Raw genomic sequence first — 23152 nt, forward strand, 5'->3', positions numbered from 1 at the left:
CCGCTCTGGATTCGGGTCCGGCCGGGATTTAATAAGGTAGTTCTTCCGCCGTCCACCAGGTGGCGCTGCTGCGCTGAAAGTAAACTCATCGCGCCGGAATGCACCGAGCTGGACCAGGTGAAGGTAAGCGGTCCTTATGCGACACATTTTCGGTTTTTAAATGCGGCGGTTTTTCCGAATACGTCGGGTTTTCGTTCGGCCACGCCCCCCGATTTCCGTCGCGCGCATGCCAGCGCCGATGCGCCACAATCCGATCGCGTGCGCCAAAATCCCGGGGCAATTTAAGTACAAGCGGCGCAAAACGGAAATATTCGGGTAACACGTCGGGAAAACGCGAATCGGGCCCTTAATAAATGACCCCCACAGTGTCAGCCTATGCACGTGCATAGGCTGACACTGCTAATACCCTGCAATACATCACTATTAACAAAGTTGAAACAAACCAAGGTAGGGAAGAAAATAATAAAATATATAATGATGCGTTGTAACCTGTCCTTGTCCCTACATAGTGTGGTACCATATGACCTGTTGGAGAATTATAAATGGAACCTATTGTTCTTCCTTTCAAAAAAAGGAAGTAAAAGTCCAACAATGTAGCACAATTTAAAACAAGAAGAAACTAGTGATGTCAGAAAATATAAATACTTTATTTTGATCAAATAACAAACACTGGTTAAAAAATGATTCTGCCCCAAAGGGGACGCAAGACAAAGTTGCATTCCAGACTACAGATCATAATGAAAAAGTTGGGTATTTGATAAGGGCACTAGTGGCCATGTCTATCAGTCTGGTATTGATGGGAAGCATAAGACAATTACAGATTAATCCAAAACAATAGTCATTAAAAGTAGATGAAGTATAGCTTACCCATGTTGAGATGATCACTGCCTGGAATGACAACAACCCCGACGCGAATTTCGTCTGGTTTGCAGCCTTCGTCTGGGGGTGGTGCAGCCCAGACGAAGGCTGCAAACCAGCCAAAACGCTTTTTTTTTTTGTAAATACATGCAAAACTTATCAGCCAACTTTTACCACTAAAATGAAGTACAACAAGTGGGGAAAAAACTGTCTCAGAATCGCTTTGATAAGTAACAGTGTTCAAAAGTTATAACCATATAAAGCGACGCAGGTCAGGATCCAAAAAAATCGGGCTGAGCCTTAAAGGAAACCTATCACCAGGAGACCCATGTTTAGCACTCCCCCAGTCCCCACAGAGCATACTACATACACTGCCAAAGTGTTTTTGTATTAAAAATTGGGAAACAGCTACTCCATGTGACCTTTTCAAATATATGAAAACACCCATTACTGGGCTTAGCGACGCCCCCTGCTCCTCTATAGCCAATCCCGAGTGAGGGGAGTTATTCATATATTTGAAAAGGTCACATGTTTCCCAAGGGTGGGGGGGGGACTGCTCCTTTCCAGACCCTCCCAATTGGCAACTGCCTAGTCACACAGCAGATGCTAATGAAAGGTACAATATAACATATCTTTTTTTCTGTAAAACCTATTTTTTTTTATACAAAAACACTTTGGCAGTGTATGTACTATACTCTGTGGGGACTGGGGGAGTGCTAAAAATGGGTCACCTGGTGACAGGTTCCCTTCAGGGCTCAGCCCGGCGGGGTACAATGTAATCAACGGACCGCTTGCAAAGCGATGTATTCATTAAGGGGGCGGTCCGAGGGCTGCCTCTACCCCGGGCCGCCCCACTCGCTCCATAGGCACATTGAAAAATGTGTTTTCAAAAACGCATGCGTTTTTTGGGCCGTTAAAAATGGCCCAAAAACTGGTTAAAAACACCTTGTGTGCCACCACCCTTAGGTCGCTTTTAACTTGCTTTTAGAAGCAAAATTCAAGCAGAAGGGGGAGGACTTTAAGAGTGCTGTGTGTGCTCTTTGCGAATAGACTGCACGTCGCACGTATGTTTAACATCTGCTGAATTTCTGCCTTTTTGCGATGTTTTTGCACAGGAAATTCTCAGATACTGGAAACATAAATTTGAGTAAAAACTTCCCCCTGTAGTAGCAATGGACCCACATACACCACCTCCTATGTGGTGTCGTTTTGTGATTAAATTTGCATTCTTTTGAAAATTCTCAGTTGATAATTGGGTTATTGCACGCTGTTGCACACTCTGTGGTTTATATTTACCGCCATTGCATGACTTTAGAGTTGCGTTTATTTCTCGCTAAAAAAACCCTGCAAAAATGATGTTTGTGCAAAAATTGGCGACAATTATATGCCAAGAAGCTACATAGGACTAATGATAAATCTCCTCCATTGCGTTAAAACTGCAAATCTGCTACATATTAATCCACCCTAAAACAAAATGTTGTCCATTTCTCGTCCTCTGAAATCTGTGGTCATCTCTTAGATCAGAATTTCGAGCATAACTGGCTCTCTTGCCTAAAATTTAAATTTTTGTCCATTGTGTGTTCATGAGAAGTAACATCTGTCCATTACATGATCAAATAAGCAACTTTCCCTTTCTAGCTTGTCTGTAAGCCCAGTTTCAGATGTCAATGTTTGGTCCTTGAAAAAGTCAACATATGCAAGAACCAAGATACCCAGCTTTATGAATTAGGAACCATGCGCCAGCCATAGTTTCCACAGACGCCTCTCTGCTGAATTAACCCCATAGCGCAATAAGATGTACCCTTACGTCTTGTTGCGCATGGGGGAGTATGAAGAGGGCTCTTCATACTCACCGGGCATTTGCTTCATAATGAAACAAATGCCCGTCGCTAACACCTGCGATCGTTGCTTGCATCAATCACGGGTGTTAACCCATTGATCGCCGCCGGCAAAGCTGCCGGTGGCAGTAAAGAGCCGCCGGCGCGTGGGCGCCGCCATCTTGGCTCCGATCGCCGCTCTCCGTGAGGTCACCTGGGAGCGGCGATCCGTTGTCATGACGGCCTCGGATCGCACAAAGGTCCAAGGCTATCTATTACAATGTGTGATCTGCACATTGTAATAGATGGTATGCAAAATCCCCATATACTGCCATACTGTAGTATGGCAGTATATGGTAGGATCAATCAGACAACCTAGGGTTAAAGTACTCTAGGGAATCTGAAAAATAGTAAAAAAAATAAAAATTATATTAAAAAAACATAAAAATTCAAATCGCCCCCCTTTCCCTAGAACTGATATAAATAAACAGTAAAAATCATAAACACATTAGCTATCGCCGTGTCCAAAAATGCCCGATCTATCAAAATATAATAATCGTTTTTCACTGTGTTTAACCCCGTAGCGTAAAATAGTGCTCGAAGTCGCAAATGGAATTTCTTTTGCCTTTTTGAAAAATAGAAAAAATTCTATAAAAAGTGATCAAAAGGTCGCACAGTCCTAAAAATAGAAGCATTGAAAGTTATTAGCGCAAGAACATGGCAAAATGAAGAATTTTTTTTCTGTACAGGAAGCTTTAATTTTTGTAAATGTATGAAAACATTACAAAACCTATACAAATTTGGTATCCCCGTGATCGTATTGATCCAATGAATGAAATAGACCTGTCATTTGGGGCGCACAGTGAAAGCTGTAAAAACCAAGCCCACAAGAAATGGCGCAAATGTGTTTTTTCATCATTTTCACTGCATTTAGAATTTTTTTCCCAGTACACAGCATGGAATATGTAATACCATCACTATGAAGTGCAATTTGTTACGCAGAAAATACGCCGCCACACAGCTCTGCACATGGAAAAATAAAAAAGTTATAGATTTTTGAAGGTGGGGAGTGAAAAATAAAAATGCAAAAACGAAAAAGGGCCTGGTCCTTAAGGGGTTAATGTCCTTTTACAGGTTTTTCAATGGGAGACAATATAGGATAATTGTTGGCATACAGCAACAAATGCCTTGTATGAACAGTAGGATATTCTAGCAAAGTCTGTCAGTCCAAAACGTGTATTTTTCCTTTAACCAAAATTTGGATCTGTCAGAGATTAAAATGTAATTTTGGATTTGAAAAGTTATATAAAGAAACCATAGCACTTTTGTATATTTTTCTCAATTGATTATCACGATGAGCTGCACAGAAGGGGATGATCAGGGAGTCAGCAATAAATTCCTGGAGTCTGGTAGCAAATGCAGTCCAGTAGTATTTTGATGCTGTTATTAGTAAGGTGATTCCCTATTATGTGTTCAACAATTAATAAAATAAGTCTTCTAGATCATGTATATGAGAAGTGGAGGCCCAGAGAAAGTGTCTCCTAAACTGGCCTTTTCTCTTAAAGCTGTTGCTTTTCATTATGCTTGGTTTGCATCTCTGCCACATGGACTTTGGCCTCTTGGACACTATGTAATGGTTTCTGTATTGCTTTTCTTTTTATTTGTACTTTCTTTGTGCAAGGCATGGAGATAGCAATGATCAGCAAATGATTACTGCTCTCTTCTGGCTGTGAACAGGAACATAGCAGATACTGCTGACGTGTGAATTCAGGAGTTTGCACTTTATTCTGAGATTTTGTTTTGTTTGCTACCATGATTCACTGGGGCCAAAGGTATTGACAGCAAATTGAGAATACCTTATATACTCAAGTATAAGCCTAGTTTTTCAGCACATAAATGTGCTGAAAAACCCAAACTCGGCTTATACTCGAGTCAAAAAAATAAATAAATCAAAACTCGGCTTTCTGGCGGCACCCGTAGATCTTCTGTGCGATCCATCCGGTATTGTTGTGCTGCACGACGGGGAAGAGGGGGGGGGGGGCTATATACACTGGGGCAGGGGCTGGCAGGCTATATACACTGGGGCAGGGGCTGGCAGGCTATATACACTGGAGCAGGGGCTGGCAGGCTATATACACTGGGGCAGGGGCTGTCAGGCTATATACACTGGGGCAGGGGCTGGCAAGCTATATACACTGGGGCAGGGGCTGGCAAGCTATATACACTGGGGCAGGGGCTGGCAAGCTATATACACTGGGGCAGGGGCTGGCTGGCTACATACTGGAGAGGCTGTGACCAATGCATTTCCCACCCTCGTCTTATACTCGAGTCAATAGGTTTTCCCAGTTTTTGGTGGTAAAATTAGGGGCCTCGGCTTATACTCGGGTCGGCTTATACTCGAGTATATACGGTAAGTGATGCAAGATTTTTTTTTTTCTATGCTTCTCTGTACAAGATGAATTATGCACCGTCCCAAAATTCATGAAGTAGGATCGCGTGTTATTGCACCTTATCAATTGAACAGTTAGCCCCAACAATTAATTTTTCTCACATTTGTTGAGAGAAAAGCATGAAGGTCTGTGTTTGCTTGGGTTTCCTCCGGTTTCCTCCCACACTCCAAAAGATACTGGTAGGTTAATTAGATTGTGAGCCCCATTGGGGTCTGATCTGGCAAGCTCTGTGCAGCGCTGCGTAATCTGTGTGCGCTATTTAAATAAAGGAATTATTATTAAGGTTACAGTTCTACTGTAAATTACCAAAACTTTCCCTAACACTTCATTATGCTAAAATAAACAATAGTTTAATGCCTTTACCTGATCCCCTGGCTGCGCTGCTTCTGTTGGAGCTTGCCCATTGCAAATGGGAATCTGTAGTCTACACCAACAGACCACAGATTCTAGGTAGGGTGGATCTTGTTCTGAGGGGCACTACGAGATATAAATGTAACAGAGCTCTGTATGTGTACATGTGTATGGATGAATGTTGCAGAGCTCTGTGTATGAGTGAATGGATGGATGTAGCAGAGTTCTTTGTGAGTGAATTGAAGGATGTAGCAGAGTTCCTTGTGAGTGAATTGAGGAATGTAGCAGAGTTCTTTGTGAGTGAATTGAGGGATGTAGCAAGGTTCTGTATGTGAGTGGTGAATGTATCCAGTAATCAAAGATGCTGTTCTCACAGACCTTTCGGCAAATGCAATCGTGTGTATAACCTTTTTGTGCAAGTACACTTTCAAACAGCAAAAATAGAGCACATTTACCCAATGCGAACTAAATTTCTCTTGGCTTGGTTCATCCGATTTCGGGTGTAGCAGGCTGGAGCTTACTCATGGAGCTGCTCATCCAAGCTGTAACAATGTGAAGTGGGTCATGTGATGGTTCAGGTGTGGCTCCTTCTTCAGATGTGTGTCCCATACACACCTGCAGCAGCCTGTGTGTCTTTGTCAGACTCTTTTCTTAGTAAGCTGGATCATAAGGCTCCGCTCAGTAAGAAATAATATAATGGGGAGCATCAGCCCAGTAAGTCACCCCACATCACTCCACTTTTAACCTGATTTTATCAGGGGCAGGGTTAGGTGAGCTATCGGCTCACTGAGGGGAAACAAATTCCGTTGTTCACGTGAAAGAGTCGGCTCTTTGTGTCGCCTTGTTCCCAAATGACCCATCACAACTGTCATGTATGTCATGTATACATGAGGAGGGGGATGGTTTGGAGTAGATGAAGAATGCATTATAAGACATGGACACATAGGGGGAGATTTATCATTAGGCAGGATTTTGAGCATTTGTCTATGTGTTAGACTGAAAGGTTTCCATCAGTTGGATTTATAGTGCGGTGTATGTGCAGTGTTAAATGTTTTCTGATGTGAGTATCAGCTCTATGAGAATAGACTGCACCAGTCGCACGTATGTTTAACATCTGCTGAATTTCTGCCTTTTTGCAATGTTTTTGCACAGGAAATTCTCAGATACCTCAAACATAAAATTGAGCAAAAACTTCCCCCTGTAGTAGCAATGGACCCACATACACCACCTCCTATGTGGTTTAGTATTGCGATTAATTTGCCTTTTTTTGATATCCAAGATATCTGCTTAATGCAGGGCAGGGAAAGCTTGACTTCTTCCTGTGTTAAACTCTCCGCCTCTTTGACTTCATAAAATCAATTTACATCTCACTTCAAAGTTGATTTTCTGGATAATGCCACCACACCAAGACATGAAACAGATATGTTCTAGAAACTGTTTAGCTGATTGACAACATACTGGTAGTGGTTTATTAGGCCAATTTCACATGACGGCTTACCTGTCTGTGATTGGCTGAAATTGTGATGATTACTTGTGACGGGACCTTAACATTTGGACCAGTAAGAGGCTGAGCAGATATCTGTGTTCTTATGCTTTGTTCCTTACAGCTTAGTTAGTTTTTGGCTTTCTTCACATTACAGTTCATATCCGACATCAATGTTTTCATGGTTTGTAGATGTATCTCACAAGGTGCTAAATTATAACACAGTCAAAAACAATGAAATCATACTTTAGGATTAGTAAATCTCCCTTTGGTTTTAAAAGTCAGGGTGTCTGAACAAGCAACACAGTTTTCATATGGCAGTGTGATACATAACCAGCAATGTACATGTTGTTATTTGGCTGGGTGGGTTCAATATATTATATGCTTAATAGGAATCTTTGAAAAAATTTTTTTTCGATCTTTGACTGTTTTTTAAATTAACTCACCGTAAGTGATATCTCATATCACAACCACCTATTATCTTAATAACTTATCACACAGAAGAAGTTTGATGCATCAAAATTCTCTTTATTAAAATAATTATCAAACACAATTGAAAATCTTTTATGATGAAACAAAAGTGAAGTTAACTCATGACAGATCTTAAAGGCCAATAGTTTACAAACCATAAATAAAAATTATATAATAAGCCTCAATAAATAGATTCTCTGGTCCAGTTCAAGTATAATTTGACAGTCGCAGCCTCTACATTTCAAATTCCCTGAATATCTACCGTATCTGTAATTTTTTATTTATTTATTTTTTTAGAAGAGTGGTGAGTTGGCACTATAATATTTTAGTATATGTTTTCATATAATATATTCAAGCTTCCCTGAATAATTCTAAGAAAATCAGACAGTAGCAACTGAGACTCTGCCTTTCGTAGCAGCAAAGCACTGAGACTTCTTTTTGGGATTGTGTATGCAGTGAAATTAAACCATCTATATAATTACAAAGTACAACGTCCTTCTGTATTACTTTTTTATACAGTAAGCTATGATTCCTTTACAGGTTATGATGAAAAACAATACAGAATCAGGTGCAGCACTGCCCCCCAGTGTCCATAATGCTAATAACCATCTTGAGGCTAAAGATTGTAATTTTAGCTTGTTAGACGTCCAAACCACTTTCTGACCGCCCAAAGACTGTGCATCTTGTCCTGCAAAATCATACAGATATATCTTGCAGAGCCAAGAGGGTTACCCTGTTCAGACAGCGGGCACAACAGAGCAAGTTTGCAGAGTTTGACAGGTTGTCACAGCCATCTCAATCTCATGTTGTGACAAACTTTTAATTAATTTTTTTCACTTTTCTCCCTCTTCTTTCAAATAAGACACGGAGAGTGGTGTGCTCTTCCAGTTATCCAGGATCAGGAACTCTAAGGTTCTCAAACCCAAAACTCCTCACTGTTAGCTTTAAATGAGAACTTAAAATCCTTAATTTTATATGCTGTCTAAACTGCAGCAGTGTTATATTAATTGTATGTTTCTATGGCACATGAAGGTAAAATTTAGTAAATGTAATTTGTGTCTTTGCAATCTGATGTATGGGAAAGTGTGTCTGCATATGACTACATAGCAAATCCCAAGATACAATATGAAGGGGCTCCTGATCATTGGCCATCTTGACTTTGAACTAAGGACCCCTTTAATCATCTTAATGGTTAGGCGTTCATTTATTGGGCGGCAGGCAGACACCTGAAATACTGATAGAGATACTGATATACATACAGTTTTATATATTTGTATCATGTGAATTACACTAAAGAGTGCTTGCCTAAGGTCCTTTACCCAGTTACATTTGCAACGTCTATCCCATATATGTATGCATGTATCTGATCCATGACAGTATCATGACATGATAACAGCAGCCTCATTGAACTTCTTCTCCTCCCCATCCTCCATGGAGATCAGATACATACATGGGGTAAACTGCAAATGTAACAGGAGCTTAGATGAAGTGACCATTGATGTAAAAGAGTTCTCTCTCAATGTTCCACATAGAACCTTGTTCTGTACCATTAAGACCTGTCAGTCAGAAACAAGAAAGTGGGGCAGTGCAAGTAACCTCTGAATATGCAGGGCTTCATTGGACTTATGTAGTGACATTTGACTTACATCAGGTGAGTTGCATATAAGTTTACAAACTGATTTTTAATACTGCGGTCATGGAAAGGGACCATTAAGTGATAAGGGCAATGCTTTTGAATCTTAGTTTATTTGGTGGGTTAATTTGCATGACCGGTTTTCTTTAAATAAACAAAGCGACAACATTTGCAGTGTTTATCAAATTCTCTTGATAAGATTGTGGATCACTTTGTATTTTCCTTACACATATATACTAGAATTTAGTCTGCCTTTTATCACCATTAAGGAACAGAGCATGCCTTCAGCGCCTCTACTAGGATCAGTTGGAGCTGGCTACCTCTGGTGACTTTAGGAAAGTGCTAGATTATGCTTTTGTGTGCAAATATTTCCTTCTAGAGAAACATAAAATGGAAGTTGCTTTGGTTTCTTTGTTTTTATTCCTTAAGTCCTTGTTGCTGATGGGAACACTACAAACCAATTTTTTTAAATACAGAAGTTTTCAATGCAAATATTTTCATCTTGGGCATAAAACAGCTGGAAGCGCATATGACAGATATGAATATAGCCTAAATCTTTGGTACATCAATCCCCTCAAGTTAAGGCTTGGCAGTAATTTACATCACTACTTGTACCAGTGCTGATCTAGAAATCTTAGAAAATACTAACACTCTGACCTGTAAATAACATTTACACAAAAATATAAAAAATATTATATAAATATTCTTTGTAGCTTTCTTTTCCAGATAAATTACTGGTCAGTTGGATACTTAAAGCAGTATAAAGTTAAAATTCACATTATAAAGAGGTTATAAGTTTTATAAAGCTTGTTAAAATTATTATATTCTATAAACATATTGACCAGTTAGCTGAATGGGTGACATTTTACCATATCCCATGTGCATATAGTTGTAGAGAGATTACCGTAACTCTATTTCTGAGAAGGAATTATGTTGGTTGTGCTTAGGAATACAATACTGTACAGTAAACCCACGGTAAATAGCTTTCTTTAAAGGGAAAGGCTAATGGTATGAATTGTGGATAACCAGACATGTTGATATATCAGGCCCTTACTAGATCATACCCCCTATATACTATATCATATATCAGGCCCCAAAGGTATTTTGTATAAAATGTGAATAACTAGATTATCAATTTCTAGTCCAATAGATACAAAAAATAATGACTGTATCTGTAATTTGTTATACCAATACAAGGGCAAAATACTTATTGATATTGTAAGTAAAAGCTGTTCATGATATGTTAGTGGTTTTAGGCTGTTGAATTCAGGTATTTAATCTGTAAAAATGGAAGAAAGATTCTGTCTGTAGGATGTTCAGTATTGTGTTACTGTATTTTGGATATTACTAGTGCATGAACTTTCCATATTACTCTACGGTTAAGATCATCTCTCAATCTGGTGAAAGTGGAGCAGAGCTGTTCTATTCCCAGGTTTTCACACATCGTCCTGCGCTCTGATTCTCCCCTGATCCCTCTGCGAAGGCTGCTTATCTTGCTTCAGGCCTTGTAATTTTTTTGTTGTTGAAAATGGGAATAGTCTTGCTTTACACTACTGAAATATTGTAAGCCATATTAAATGTAAAGATAAAGCAAAACATTTTTGTTATTTTCCCTTATCTTGACCTAATCTTTAGATATGGATGGAAAATGGGTCATCTGACACTATAGGACACCTATGTCAAATCTGTATCTTGGCTCCATCTACCATGTGGCATTTATGAACCTGCATCCCCTTGTATGATGGAAGAGCTACTGGCCCCCTTAGGCACTATGGGCTTAGATATGATAGGTATTTATACGTCCCTCCTTATATACAAGCTTGCTTGTGTGCATCACAAGACATTTGTTATATACCATGTATATAGCGGAATTAAGGGATCTCTTTCTTTCTAGGCCCTGGTATAATTATTCTGGTGAGAATCTAATAAAGTGTCAGTAACATCTACAGGAGTAGCATTGTTTTTACTCATATTAAAGACTAGATGAAAGTAGAATTGATTTTTGCTCTGCGGTACCGGCCATAATAATACATTATTATCTAGATGAGTTAAAATTCAGTATGAAAAAAAATCCCTGAGAAAATCAGAATTTTATAAAATATCATTCATGGTAAAATATGCATTTACAAAGGCACACATGGGCTCATTTCTGCATATGAAAGCCACGTTATGCGTGGCGCTATGCTTAAACCAACAATTTAAATCACACATTTTACAGACTAAAGCTTCATGTCTAATATTTCGTATTTATAGTTAAAGATTTCCCATAAGAATCATAGGATATTTTACCTTTTCTAGATGCAGCTTCTATTTCTGCTTATTTGAAGAAGTTAGAATAAGGAATAGGTAAAATTCTCAGTTCTGTTATGGGTCCGGTTTTATTTTTTTTTCATATTTTGAGTGCATATAGATGACTTTCCTCACTCCATAAACTGATCATGTATTTGTCTCCATTCATGAGGAAATGTCTGATGCTTTATCATTTATCACCTTGTTCTTGGTTTCCCCAATATCATGATATGCACATCCCTTTTCCACGATTTTCCATTATTTCACCATTTTGTTGCTCTGTAATGTCCATACAGACCAGAACAAGTCTTGTACACCAGACAACTCGGTGAAGTCCTCAGGGTCTGCTTTTCTGAAACTGAGGAACAATACCAACATCCTCATGTGAGGCAACAGTTTCTCTGTCGGTCATATCTGGACCTCCTTGAGCCAGCTTTGATAAATAACTCTGTGGGAGAAATAGATGCATAAGTTTTCTCATTATAAAATGCTGTATTTACGGTCCTATTAGGCTGCTGGATATACGGTAAGGGCATGAATGAACAATAGAAGTCACAATCAGAACCTGTTTGGATTTTCCTATCATGCTCTATGCTACAATGTATAAAGGGGAATTAATAATTGTTCACTGGTTATTACTTCTGCCACATTTAGATTCCTTATTGGCAGCGCAAAGGGCATTGCGCCGCTCAAAAGGTTACATTTTTAATTCTGTATGAAAGTGTTTGCTTATTTGTTGGCTAACCATCAAGGCAGTTTCATTTCAGTTTTTTTTTTGTTTGGTTTTTTTGTGGGCTAACCTCTCTAACCTTTTACCCTGACTGTGCTTGGGTTGTGTAAAGACAGGACAATGCAGTTTATTACAAGCACAGTTATGGAAGTATGCTCGAGCACTGGAACAAATAACATAGTCTCTTAGATCAACACATTTCTGTTGTAAGTTCCACAGCTGCAGAAAGTCTCATCTTGAAAAAGGGACACTGTGATTCAGTCCCAGGGTCAACATCTGCAAAGAGTTTGTATATTCTCTCTGTGTTTGCGTGGGTTTACTCCGGGTCCTCCGGTTTCCTCCGGTTTCCTCCCACACTCCAAAATATACTAGTAGGTTGTTTAGATGGTGAGCCCCATTGGCGGACAGGGAAGGATTTGGCAAGCTCCGTGCAGCCCTGTGTAATCTGTAGGCGCTATATAATAAAGTTCACGTTCACTTAATATAAAAGCTGGTTTGTGCTGCATAAGCCTTTCCCCTTATAAATACAATCCCACAGAAAATATGACAGGGAATCTGTCATGGCGATTTGTAAAACTGGGTGCTGCGGTGGTGGTCTGGGAGCTACTTGTACTGTTAGTAGGCACCAATGTATATAACGCCTTTTCATGGCAAAGATACTGTTTGGTTTCTGTATATATGTATTTATTGTGTGCTCTCAAGATTTATTTCCATGCTTATTGAGGCGGATGCGTACATTATCAACTGAACACCATCACTTTTGTGTGTTTGTTGTTGTGTAATTTAGGTGATGATTTTAACAACTTTTTTTGTTTTTTTGATTGCCATGTTGAAATAAAGATTGAAGGTTTTATCATATTGATTATTGCATTATGACTTTATTACTGTGGTCCAGTATGCTGTTATTGGTATTTATTGATTTGTAAGACTGGTCCTTATGGACTAGTGTTTTAGTGTCTCCAAATAGCCCTGTATGATTTTTTTTTAAGCAGGTGTATTAACCCCTTAACGCCGGAGCCACTTTTCACCTTCCTGACACGGCCCATTTATTCAAATCTGCCCTGTGTCACCATAACTTCGGAACGCTTTAACATATCCAAGTGATTTTAAAATTGTTTTCTCGTGACACTTTGTACTTCGTGTTAGTCGAAAAATTTTGGTGGTATGTTTTCCATTTATTTATGAGAAAATCAGATATTTGATGAAAATTTGGAAAAATTCTTGATTTTCTAATTTCAAAATGTTCTACTTTTTCCATGCATAGTCATAACCGCTAAAGTACTTAATAACTAACATTCACCGAATGTCTACTTTATGTGGACATGGTTTTTTATGCATACTCTTATTTTTGTAGGATGTAATGGAGCTTTGAACGTTAGGTGCGCTTTTTCACATTTTCATAAAAACCGCAAAATCCTGCTATTGAGGGACCTGCTCAGGTTTCAAATTACTTTGAGAGACCTAAATAAAAGTAAAACCCCATAAATTACCCCATTATAGAAACTACACCCCTCAACGTACATAAAACAACTTTTATGAAGTTTGTTAACCCTTTAATTGTTTTACAGGGGTTAAAACAAAATCGGATGCAATTTTGAAAGTAAAATTTTTTTGGCTAAATGAATGTGTTTTTCAAAAAATGTACAAATTTTCAGTGGATAAAATACCAAAACGCTCCACAAAATTTAATACCCGATCCCTCCCGCATATAACAATACCCTACATGCGGTGGTAACCTGCTGTAATGGCACACGCCAGGGCATTGAAGGGAAGCGTCGCCATTCAGAGCAGATTATGCATTGTCACTTTTTATTGGCTAAACAAACTTTATTTTTTGGGCAATTTGGACATATAGGGGCTTATTTTTTGCGACATGAGTTGCACTTTACAAATATTTCATTTTAGTGGGTCATTAGCTTATTGATGAGATTTTATTAACTCTTGAATGTATGGGTGAAAAGAAAATTGTCAATTTTGGTTTACTTTCTTTTCATATTTTTTGGGGTATTTAAAAATACTATATTATCTTTATTCTACAGATCACTACGATTACGGTGATACTTCATTTATATAGTTTTTCATTTATTTTTACAATTTTACTGGATAAAAACTAATATAGAGGAAATCTCATTTGTTTTTGCATTACCTTCTTTTTGGAGATGTAACTTTAATATTTTTTGGTTTACAGAGCTGGTTTAGGGCTTATTTTTTACGTGTTGAGTTGTTCTTTTCAGTGGTACCATTTTGGCGCACATAACTTTTTTGATCACTTTTTAGAACATTTTTGTGTAGAGATTTTATGAATCTTGGCGTGTTTTTCGGGTTTTGTTTTTACGGCGTTCACCGAGCGGGCCTAATAATGTTTCTGAGTTTTTGTACGGATTGTTACGGGCACGACAATACCAAATATTGCGCATGCTCAGTGTGTTACAGCTGGACCGGCTCCCGGTTGAGAATCGCGCAGCCCCGGGGGGGGGGGGTCTGATTCACTTTAAATGCCGCAGCATGTTAGGGGTTAACACCCGCGATCGGAGAAACCTCCGATCGCAGGTGTTAGAGGCAGGTGTCGGCTATAATATATAGCTGACACCCGCAGCTTCTGGCCCTGGCTCCTGAACAGAAGTTCGACGTAATAATACTGCATTTTGCGGGAACGCACCTCCCGCCATGCAGTACTATTACGTCAAATGTTGGGAAGGGGTTAAAAAAAAAAAAGCTAAACTTTTTATTCTCTCCTTGTTGCCATCAGCACCTGTGCATTGCGGCAAGTGAAGCCGAAGTAGTACACCTGACCTCTTCATGGCGCATGCGCAGTGAAGCCGTGCTTTGTCTCCACATACAGCCCTAAACCACAGGTCCCAAATCGACCTGATGGGTCCTGTTACACATGGCAATATTTTGGTACCGGGTTACGTACAAGATAGGGTCCTTGGGTTTGTAATTAAGTTGACTTTGTATGTAAGTCAGAACTGTATATTTTATAATTGTAGCTCTAGTTGAAATTTTATTTTTGTCCGAGTGGTAATTGGATTTTCTAAATTTTTTGCTGTAATGGGACCAAGGAATAAAGCTTCATTACAGACACCTTACAGGTGATCATTGCTGCCTGGGACTAAAGTAAAGCATCCAGAGAGCTTCACCAGAGGTCACAGGGGGCAGAGAGGCCCGTCTGTAACTAGGGGTCGTCTGTAAGTCGGGTGTTCTTAAGTAGGGGACTGCCTGTATTTAGATGGCCTTACAAACAATGATCAACCGGAGCAAAAGGGTTATTTTTCAGATTTCTAAGGTAATAACCATATTGTTTTTTTCCTTACCATTCAAAAGTGACCTACATGTGTATATATAAAATTTTAAACAAGTATACATCAGGAAATGCATAAGGTGAAGCAGTATTCTGTATGCAAAGCCTGATATCCTAATTCAGTAAAAAGGCATAGTGAGAGTCCCTCTTGAGCTGACAGAGTTACAAATGCCTTTCAGATGACTCCATGCATGTGTAAAAGGAAACGGCCAACCTCTCTGATGTCACCATGATATATGTGCGCTCAGTTTAGATGTTGGCTGCTGATGTTGTCTGCTGCTCTGAGCCTCATATTTTATCAAGGGATAATGACAGCAAAGAGCAAAAACCGATTAAAAATGACAAGTACGCCAACTGCCTTGTAACATCCCTTTCTGGGGCAAAGCCCAGCTAATGTCAGCTACTTAAACCTTTCAAGTGATAGCATCTGTCTGCAGTCTCACTAGCACTGGGCTTATGGATTTAATGGGAAACAACATTTCAGAAGGTGGGATATCAGGACTGACTGAGACTAATCAAGTGTATCACTAGCGGACGAGCCTTTGGGAATACAAAAAGCTTTCTGCCAGTGATATCGTGTATCTTTCTGTAAGGACGTGCCAGCCTCATGCTTTCCTAACCAAACAAAGCAAAGGCTAGACTACTCAGAACCCAGGATCCAGCTGGTGTTTTATATGCTAGTAATATATAACACTATGCAAATTGAGATTACATAGCAAATCTTTGCTTTTATGTTGCTTACTATAGTGCACATATTGCACATCAACTTTGTATTGTTTCTTTCTAATGAATGGGAATGTTACTTCCTCGTAATAAAATCTTCTATTCGCATGTCTAGTTAGTGAATAGCAGCTTCATCTTACTACCAGGACGCACATGTGGTAGATAGTGTGGTCAGACAGACACATTGATCAAGATTTGTGTTGCAAATATAGTGCAAGATACAATATAACGTAATGGGTTTATATCCCCTACTGACCAGGTCTGTTAAGGCTTAAGTACTCAGTATTTTTTTTATTTCATGTTTAATGCTTGTTATCAAATTTATTGATGTGGGCGTCTATAAAAGGTCTTCTGTTTGGTTGAATGAGTTTTATTTTTCAATGTTTTAAATGTGATAGAAACCTTGTTTTAACTTGCCTTACCTGCACATTTACCAGGACATCATTCTTCTCCTGGGCCCTTCACTGGTTAATATGCTAATATTTCCTGATCACATTATTGATCTACTTGTTTGAGTTAAATTAGAAGGATTAGGGTGATGCTACACGTCCTGTTTTTGGTCCGTTTTAAAGCATTTGTTTTAAGTCCGTTTAAAAACGCATGCGTTTTTGACCGTTCGCCATGCTTTTGGCTGCTTAGAACTTGTTTATCTATTTTCCTTTTTTTTTTTTTTTTTCAGGTTAAAAGTGGAAAAAGGCTTTTTTTTCTATTTATAGTACTTTTTTAACATTTTCAAATTAACTCAAAATGAACATTATTAGCCCCCTACGCGCACCAGGACGTTATTGTACGTCCTTGCGGGAAGAAGTTACTCTAACAAATGGAGCCGGCACCAGAAGCAGCAGCATATTACAGCTGACACCGCGCTCTAACACCCGTGATCAGAGCTGGCTCCAATCGCAAGTGTTAGCCCCTTACACGGTCAAGCATGACCGCGGCATGTAAGGGTGTTCCCCCTATGGATCCATGACGTTTACTGGGGGATCCGATCCTCTTCTGGGCAGCCCTGAGGTCTGCCAAGTGCCCCGGGGCTGCCCGATGTTCCAGGCAGTCAGACCCCTTCCGGGTCTGACTGTAAACTATCTGCGCATGGGTCTGCATGCTCAGACAGTCTACACTGCTCTACAATGAATAAGTATTGTAGAGCAGTGTATTGGACTTGAACCAGCGATCAGAGCTGGTTCAAGTTCGATTTGTAGAAGTATAAAAAGTTGAAAACACAAAAGTTTAAACATTACAATAAATAAAAAAATAAATAATAAATAAAAATATAAGTCCCTAAAATGTCACTTTCCCATAAAAACACTTAATAAAGTATAAAACACTAACAGGCAAAAAAAAAAAAACCCACATATTTGGTATTGTCGCGTCTGTAACAATCTGTATAATAATACAGAATCGTTACTGGACCTGCACGTTAAACGCCGGGGGAAAAAACACAAAAAACGTTCTAAAAAAAGTATTTAAAAAAATTATGTACTCTAACATAAGACCACTAAAAAGTACAACTCTTCTCGCAAAAAATAAGCCCTTAACCAGATTTGTCAGCCAAAAAATAAAAAAGTTATGAAAAGATGGTGATGCTAAAATGAACAAGATTTTCTCCAAATTAGTTCTTATTCAGTAAAATTTTATAAAATGCACAAACCCCCCACATATTTGGTATCGCTGTGTCCATGACAATCTGTATAATAAAACAGAATAGTTATTGAACCCTGTAAACAACTCCAAAAAACGCTCCAAAAAAAAGATACTTTTTAATTAATAATGTTATGCACTCTAAAATAAGACCACTAAAAAGAACAATCCTTCTTGCAAAAAATAAGCCCTTAACCAGATTTGTCAGCCGAAAAATAAAAAAGTTATGCATATGAAAGTCGGTGATACTAAAATTAACATTTTCACCAAATTACTTTTTATTCAGTAAAAATGGGATAAAAATAAGAATCTATATAAATGAGATATTTTTGTAATCGTGTCTACCCTTAGAATAAAAATAAGCCCCTATAGGTCCCCATTGAAAAAAGAAAAAAAATTATAGCCTGTACAATGTGACAATGTAAATCTGCTCTGGATGGCGCCTCTTTCCATTTTATGCCCGGCCGTGCGCCCATACAGCAGGTCACCACCACATATGGGATATCAGTGCACTCCAGAGAAAGTGGGTATCAAACTTCATTTAATCTGTTGCAAATGTTTAATTTTCCACCCAAAATGAATGTATTGTCAAAAAATATTACAATTTGTAGACCGCACCTTCATTTTGTTTTAACCCCTATAAAACACCTAAAGGGCTAACAAACTTATTTAAAGTGATTTTTTTTTCATACGTTGAGGGGTGTAGTTTCCAAAATGGGGTAATTTATGAGCCTTTCTATTATTTAGGCCTCTCACAATCAATTAAAAGTACAGGTTTTGATGATTTATCAAACAATTTGAAAGAAAGTGACCTAAATTCTGAACCTTATAACATTCAAAGCGATGCTTTTTTTTAGTGTATTGGGGGAATTTTTTTTATGTCCCCCACGAGGTCATAAAAAATCAGGGGCAGAGGTCGCACTAACATTTTTCCAGAAGGGTAAAAATACTCCTCTCACCATTTTTGAGGAGTATTTTTACCCGAGGAGGAGTATGAAAATTTCTTTAATACACATAGCACACATAGTGCGCACACACACTACGCTCACAGGACACTGCACACTCACACACACTACTGCACGCTCACAGGACACTGCACGCACACACACACTACTGCACGCTCACAGGACACTGCACGCACACACACACTACTGCACGCTCACAGGACACTGCACGCACACACACACTACTGCACGCTCACAGGACACTGCACGCACACACACACTACTGCACGCTCACAGGACACTGCACGCACACACTACACGCTCACAGGACACTGCACACACACACTACACGCTCACAGGACACTGCACACACACACTACACGCTCACAGGACACTGCACACACACACACTACATGCTCACAGGACACTGCACACACACACTACACGCTCACAGGACACTGCACACTCACACTACACGCTCACAGGACACTGCACACTCACACTACACGTTCACAGGACACTGCACACACACACACTATGCTCACAGGACACTGCACACACACACTACACGCTCACAGGACACTGCACACACACACTACACGCTCACAGGACACTGCACACACACACTACACGCTCACAGGACACTGCACACACACACTACACGCTCACAGGACACTGCACACTCACACTACACGCTCACAGGACACTGCACACTCACACTACACGCTCACAGGACACTGCACACTCACACTACACGCTCACAGGACACTGCACACTCACACTACACGCTCACAGGACACTGCACACACACACACTATGCTCACAGGACACTGCACACACACACACACTACTCTCACAGGACACTGCACACACACACTACACGCTCACAGGACACTGCACACACACACTACACGCTCACAGGACACTGCACACACACACTACACGCTCACAGGACACTGCACACACACACTACACGCTCACAGGACACTGCACACACACACTACACGCTCACAGGACACTGCACACACACACTACGCTCGCAGGACACTGCACACACACACTACGCTCGCAGGACACTGCACACACACACTACGCTCGCAGGACACTGCACACACACACTACGCTCGCAGGACACTGCACACACACACTACGCTCGCAGGACACTGCACACACACACTACGCTCGCAGGACACTGCACACACACACTACGCTCGCAGGACACTGCACACACACACTACGCTCACAGGACACTGCACACACACACTACGCTCACAGGACACTGCGCACACTACGCCCACAGGACACTGCGCACACTACGCCCACAGGACACTGCGCACACTACGCCCACAGGACACTGCGCACACTACGCTCACAGGACACTGCGCACACTACGCTCACAGGACACTGCGCACACACACACTATGCTCACAGGACACTGCGCACACACACACATTACGCTCACAGGACACTGCGCACACACACACACTACGCTCACAGGACACTGCGCACACACACACACTACGCTCACAGGACACTGCGCACACACACACACTACGCTCACAGGACACTGCGCGCACACACACACTACGCTCACAGGACACTGCGCGCACACACACACTACGCTCACAGGACACTGCGCGCACACACACACTACGCTCACAGGACACTGCGCGCACACACACACTACGCTCACAGGACACTGCGCGCACACACACACACTACGCTCACAAGACACTGCACACTCACACAGGACACTGCACACTCACACAGGACACTGCACACTCACACAGGACACTGCACACTCACACAGGACACTGCACACTCACACAGGACACTGCACACTCACACAGGACACTGCACACTCACACAGGACACTACACACTCACACAGGACACTGCACACACTCACCCGGTCCCGTCGATCACATAAACGCAGGCAGCATTTGGAGCAGGACGGGGAGCGGCAGCCCCGCTGCCCACATGCCTCGCCTGGGGCTTGCGCTCTCGCTGCGGGTCTCTCCTGCCCGCCCCTGACACTGAGTCACGTGTCCTGCTGAGCGGTCCAGCGCTCGCTGCGATCGCTCTATAGACATTTCCCTCATTTGCAGCGCGCGCTGAACCGCTCAGCCTGCGCGCTACAGGGAATAATTGCCATGCGTTCTTTTACGCATGGCAATTATTTTGGGGGGTAATGGCGCCTCATCACGCGTCTATGACGCGTGGTGAGGCGTTAATGCGACCTCTGATCAGGGGACATTTTCACTTTTCTTTTTTTTATTTAACTTTATTTTTTTCTTTTATATGTTTTCCCCTGTAATTGAGGCATCTATAAGAGCCCCAGTTACAGAGGAAAACACCACCTGTGACTGGGGATTCTGCTCAGAGCTGTTCTGGGTCTAATTAACCCCCTTTAGACCCGGAAGTAGCATCGGCTCTGTTCCTCTCTACATCACGCCCCTTCAGCGTGATGCTGTGAGGAGCGGAGAAGTGGTAATAAACATCTCCCTTCTACCTAGGGTATCTGGGGGTCTCTGACACCTGGAGACCAGGTCCTGCTCCCGCGGTTAGCGCAGCAGTAGAAGAAAACTGCAGCGACGTCTGAAGACGAAGCTGTGGACGGGCAGTCCTAGATGAGTTACAGGAGGTTGTCCTTTTTGAGCAAATAATTTATGTTGCCCCAATATACTTTCTGTATCAATTACTTAGAGTTTAAGTTCTCTGCTTGATGTCATTGAACAGGAAGCTGCATTGTTTACTTCCTGTGAATAAAAACTTGGCCACGTGATGTCATGAAGGTGCATGACTCGCTTGTGATGTCACACAAGTGCACTGCTCTTTATTGTATCATACAGAGTAATCAGGGCTGAAATTTACTACAGTCACAAATTAGTCACAAATTTTTTTGGTCTCTGTGACAATTGGATTTTAAAAATGCTTGATGACATAGGGGGTCTTTTACTAAGGGGCCGATTCGCGTTTTCCCGACGTGTTACCCGAATATTTCCGATTTGTGCCGATTTTCCCTGAATTGCCCCTGGATTTTGGCGCACGCGATCGGATTGTGTCGCATCAGCGCTGGCATGCACGCAACGGAAATGGGGGGGCGTGGCCGAACAAAAACCCGACGGATTCGGAAAAACCAGCACATTTAAAAAAAAAAAAAAAAAATGTCGCGGGACTCGCACTTACTTTCACCAGGAATAGGCCGGTGAACTGCTGTGCATTCCGGCGGGCGTCGGCGGACTTCAACACAGCAGCGACACCTGGTGGACGTCGGAGGAACTGCCTTAGTGTATCGCCGGAAGACCCGAATCCACCGCAGAGAACGCGCCGCTGAATCGCAAAGGGACCGGGTAAGTAAATCTGCCCCTTAGTATGCTGTGTTTTCTAATTTTTATAAAAATCCAAGGTGTGGCTCTAAACTTTTACCTGGAAATGCTATACAGCTCTGGGTTAAAAGATCAGAAGAGGAGCATTTGAGGTTTACTTTGTTGACTTTAATGGTGTGTCCACTTTCAACAAATAGTTGATATGGTTTGTGTAAGGAAAAGTTATCGATTTTCCAATGCACTTTCTGTATCAATACCTCACCGTTTTCAAGATCTCTGCTTTCTGTCTTTCGTTAGTATCACACATCTCTAATTAATCTCTGTGATAATAACGGATTGTCCACATGCAGATCCATCACACACCATGGACAGCTCTCAATCCACTTGAAATAAACACAGAAGCTTTCTATAGAAGGGCAGCAAGCAGAGATCTTGAAAATGATGACGAACTGATACAGAAAGTACATTGGAAAATTGTATAACTTTCCATACACAAACCATATCAATTATTTGCTTACAATGGACAACCCCTTTAACCAGCACGGAATTACTGTCTATGTTGCATCTGGAGATGGCAGAAGAGTACAAATCCCTCCCCTGCCAGAGAATGACCCCGATTTGAAAACGTAACCACTCAAGGATTTTAGCAAGAGCAATAGGGGCATTTTACAGTTGTTGCAATAATTTACTCTACAGAATTGGGGTGGATTATTCTAGGGCAGAGGTGGCGAACCTATGGCACGGGTGCCAGTGGTGGCACTCAGAGCCCTCTATATGGGCACCCTTGCCATCACCCCAGCGTAGAGTTTGCCAAACAGGACTCAAGGCCTCTTGCAGTCTCAGACAGCCCAGGACCCTAGAAGGAAGCTACACTCCAAACTTCTTGTTCTTTCTACTGTATTGGTGGCCTCAGGTGCCTATACAATTTAAACCTGTGACAGAGCAGGGAGTAATAAGTTACTGCTTAAATTGTCACATTGGCACTTTGCGAAAAATATGCAGGTTTTGGTTGAAGTTTGGGCACTCGGTGTCTAAAAGGTTTGCCATCACTGTTCTAGGGGGTCTATTCTGGAGTTATCTTTCTTGTTAATGCTACACCTGGGGTGTAATGTGATGTAGCCTCTCCGTGGTCCTGG

At 41.1% G+C, this 23152-nt stretch overlaps 2 protein-coding genes across 28 annotated transcripts in view; one reads left to right on the forward strand and one right to left on the reverse strand.

Annotated features, from left to right (window-relative positions):
- Positions 1 to 23152, forward strand: part of LOC140105604 (uncharacterized) — a 253158-nt gene that overhangs the window by 12165 nt on the left and 217841 nt on the right. The gene's annotated exons all lie outside the window — the stretch shown is intronic.
- RBM20 (RNA binding motif protein 20) overlaps positions 11153 to 23152 on the reverse strand; it is a 165216-nt gene continuing 153216 nt past the window's right edge. For all 3 annotated transcript variants that reach the window (XM_072129589.1, XM_072129590.1, XM_072129591.1), the window contains exon 14: positions 11153 to 11800. In XM_072129589.1, coding sequence (XP_071985690.1) covers positions 11690 to 11800 — 111 coding nt within the window. In that variant the 3' untranslated portion in view covers positions 11153 to 11689. The remainder of the gene's footprint in view (positions 11801 to 23152) is intronic.

The sequence above is a fragment of the Engystomops pustulosus genome, chromosome 11 (genome assembly GCF_040894005.1).
Source record: "Engystomops pustulosus chromosome 11, aEngPut4.maternal, whole genome shotgun sequence".
Taxonomy (NCBI): domain Eukaryota; kingdom Metazoa; phylum Chordata; class Amphibia; order Anura; family Leptodactylidae; genus Engystomops; species Engystomops pustulosus.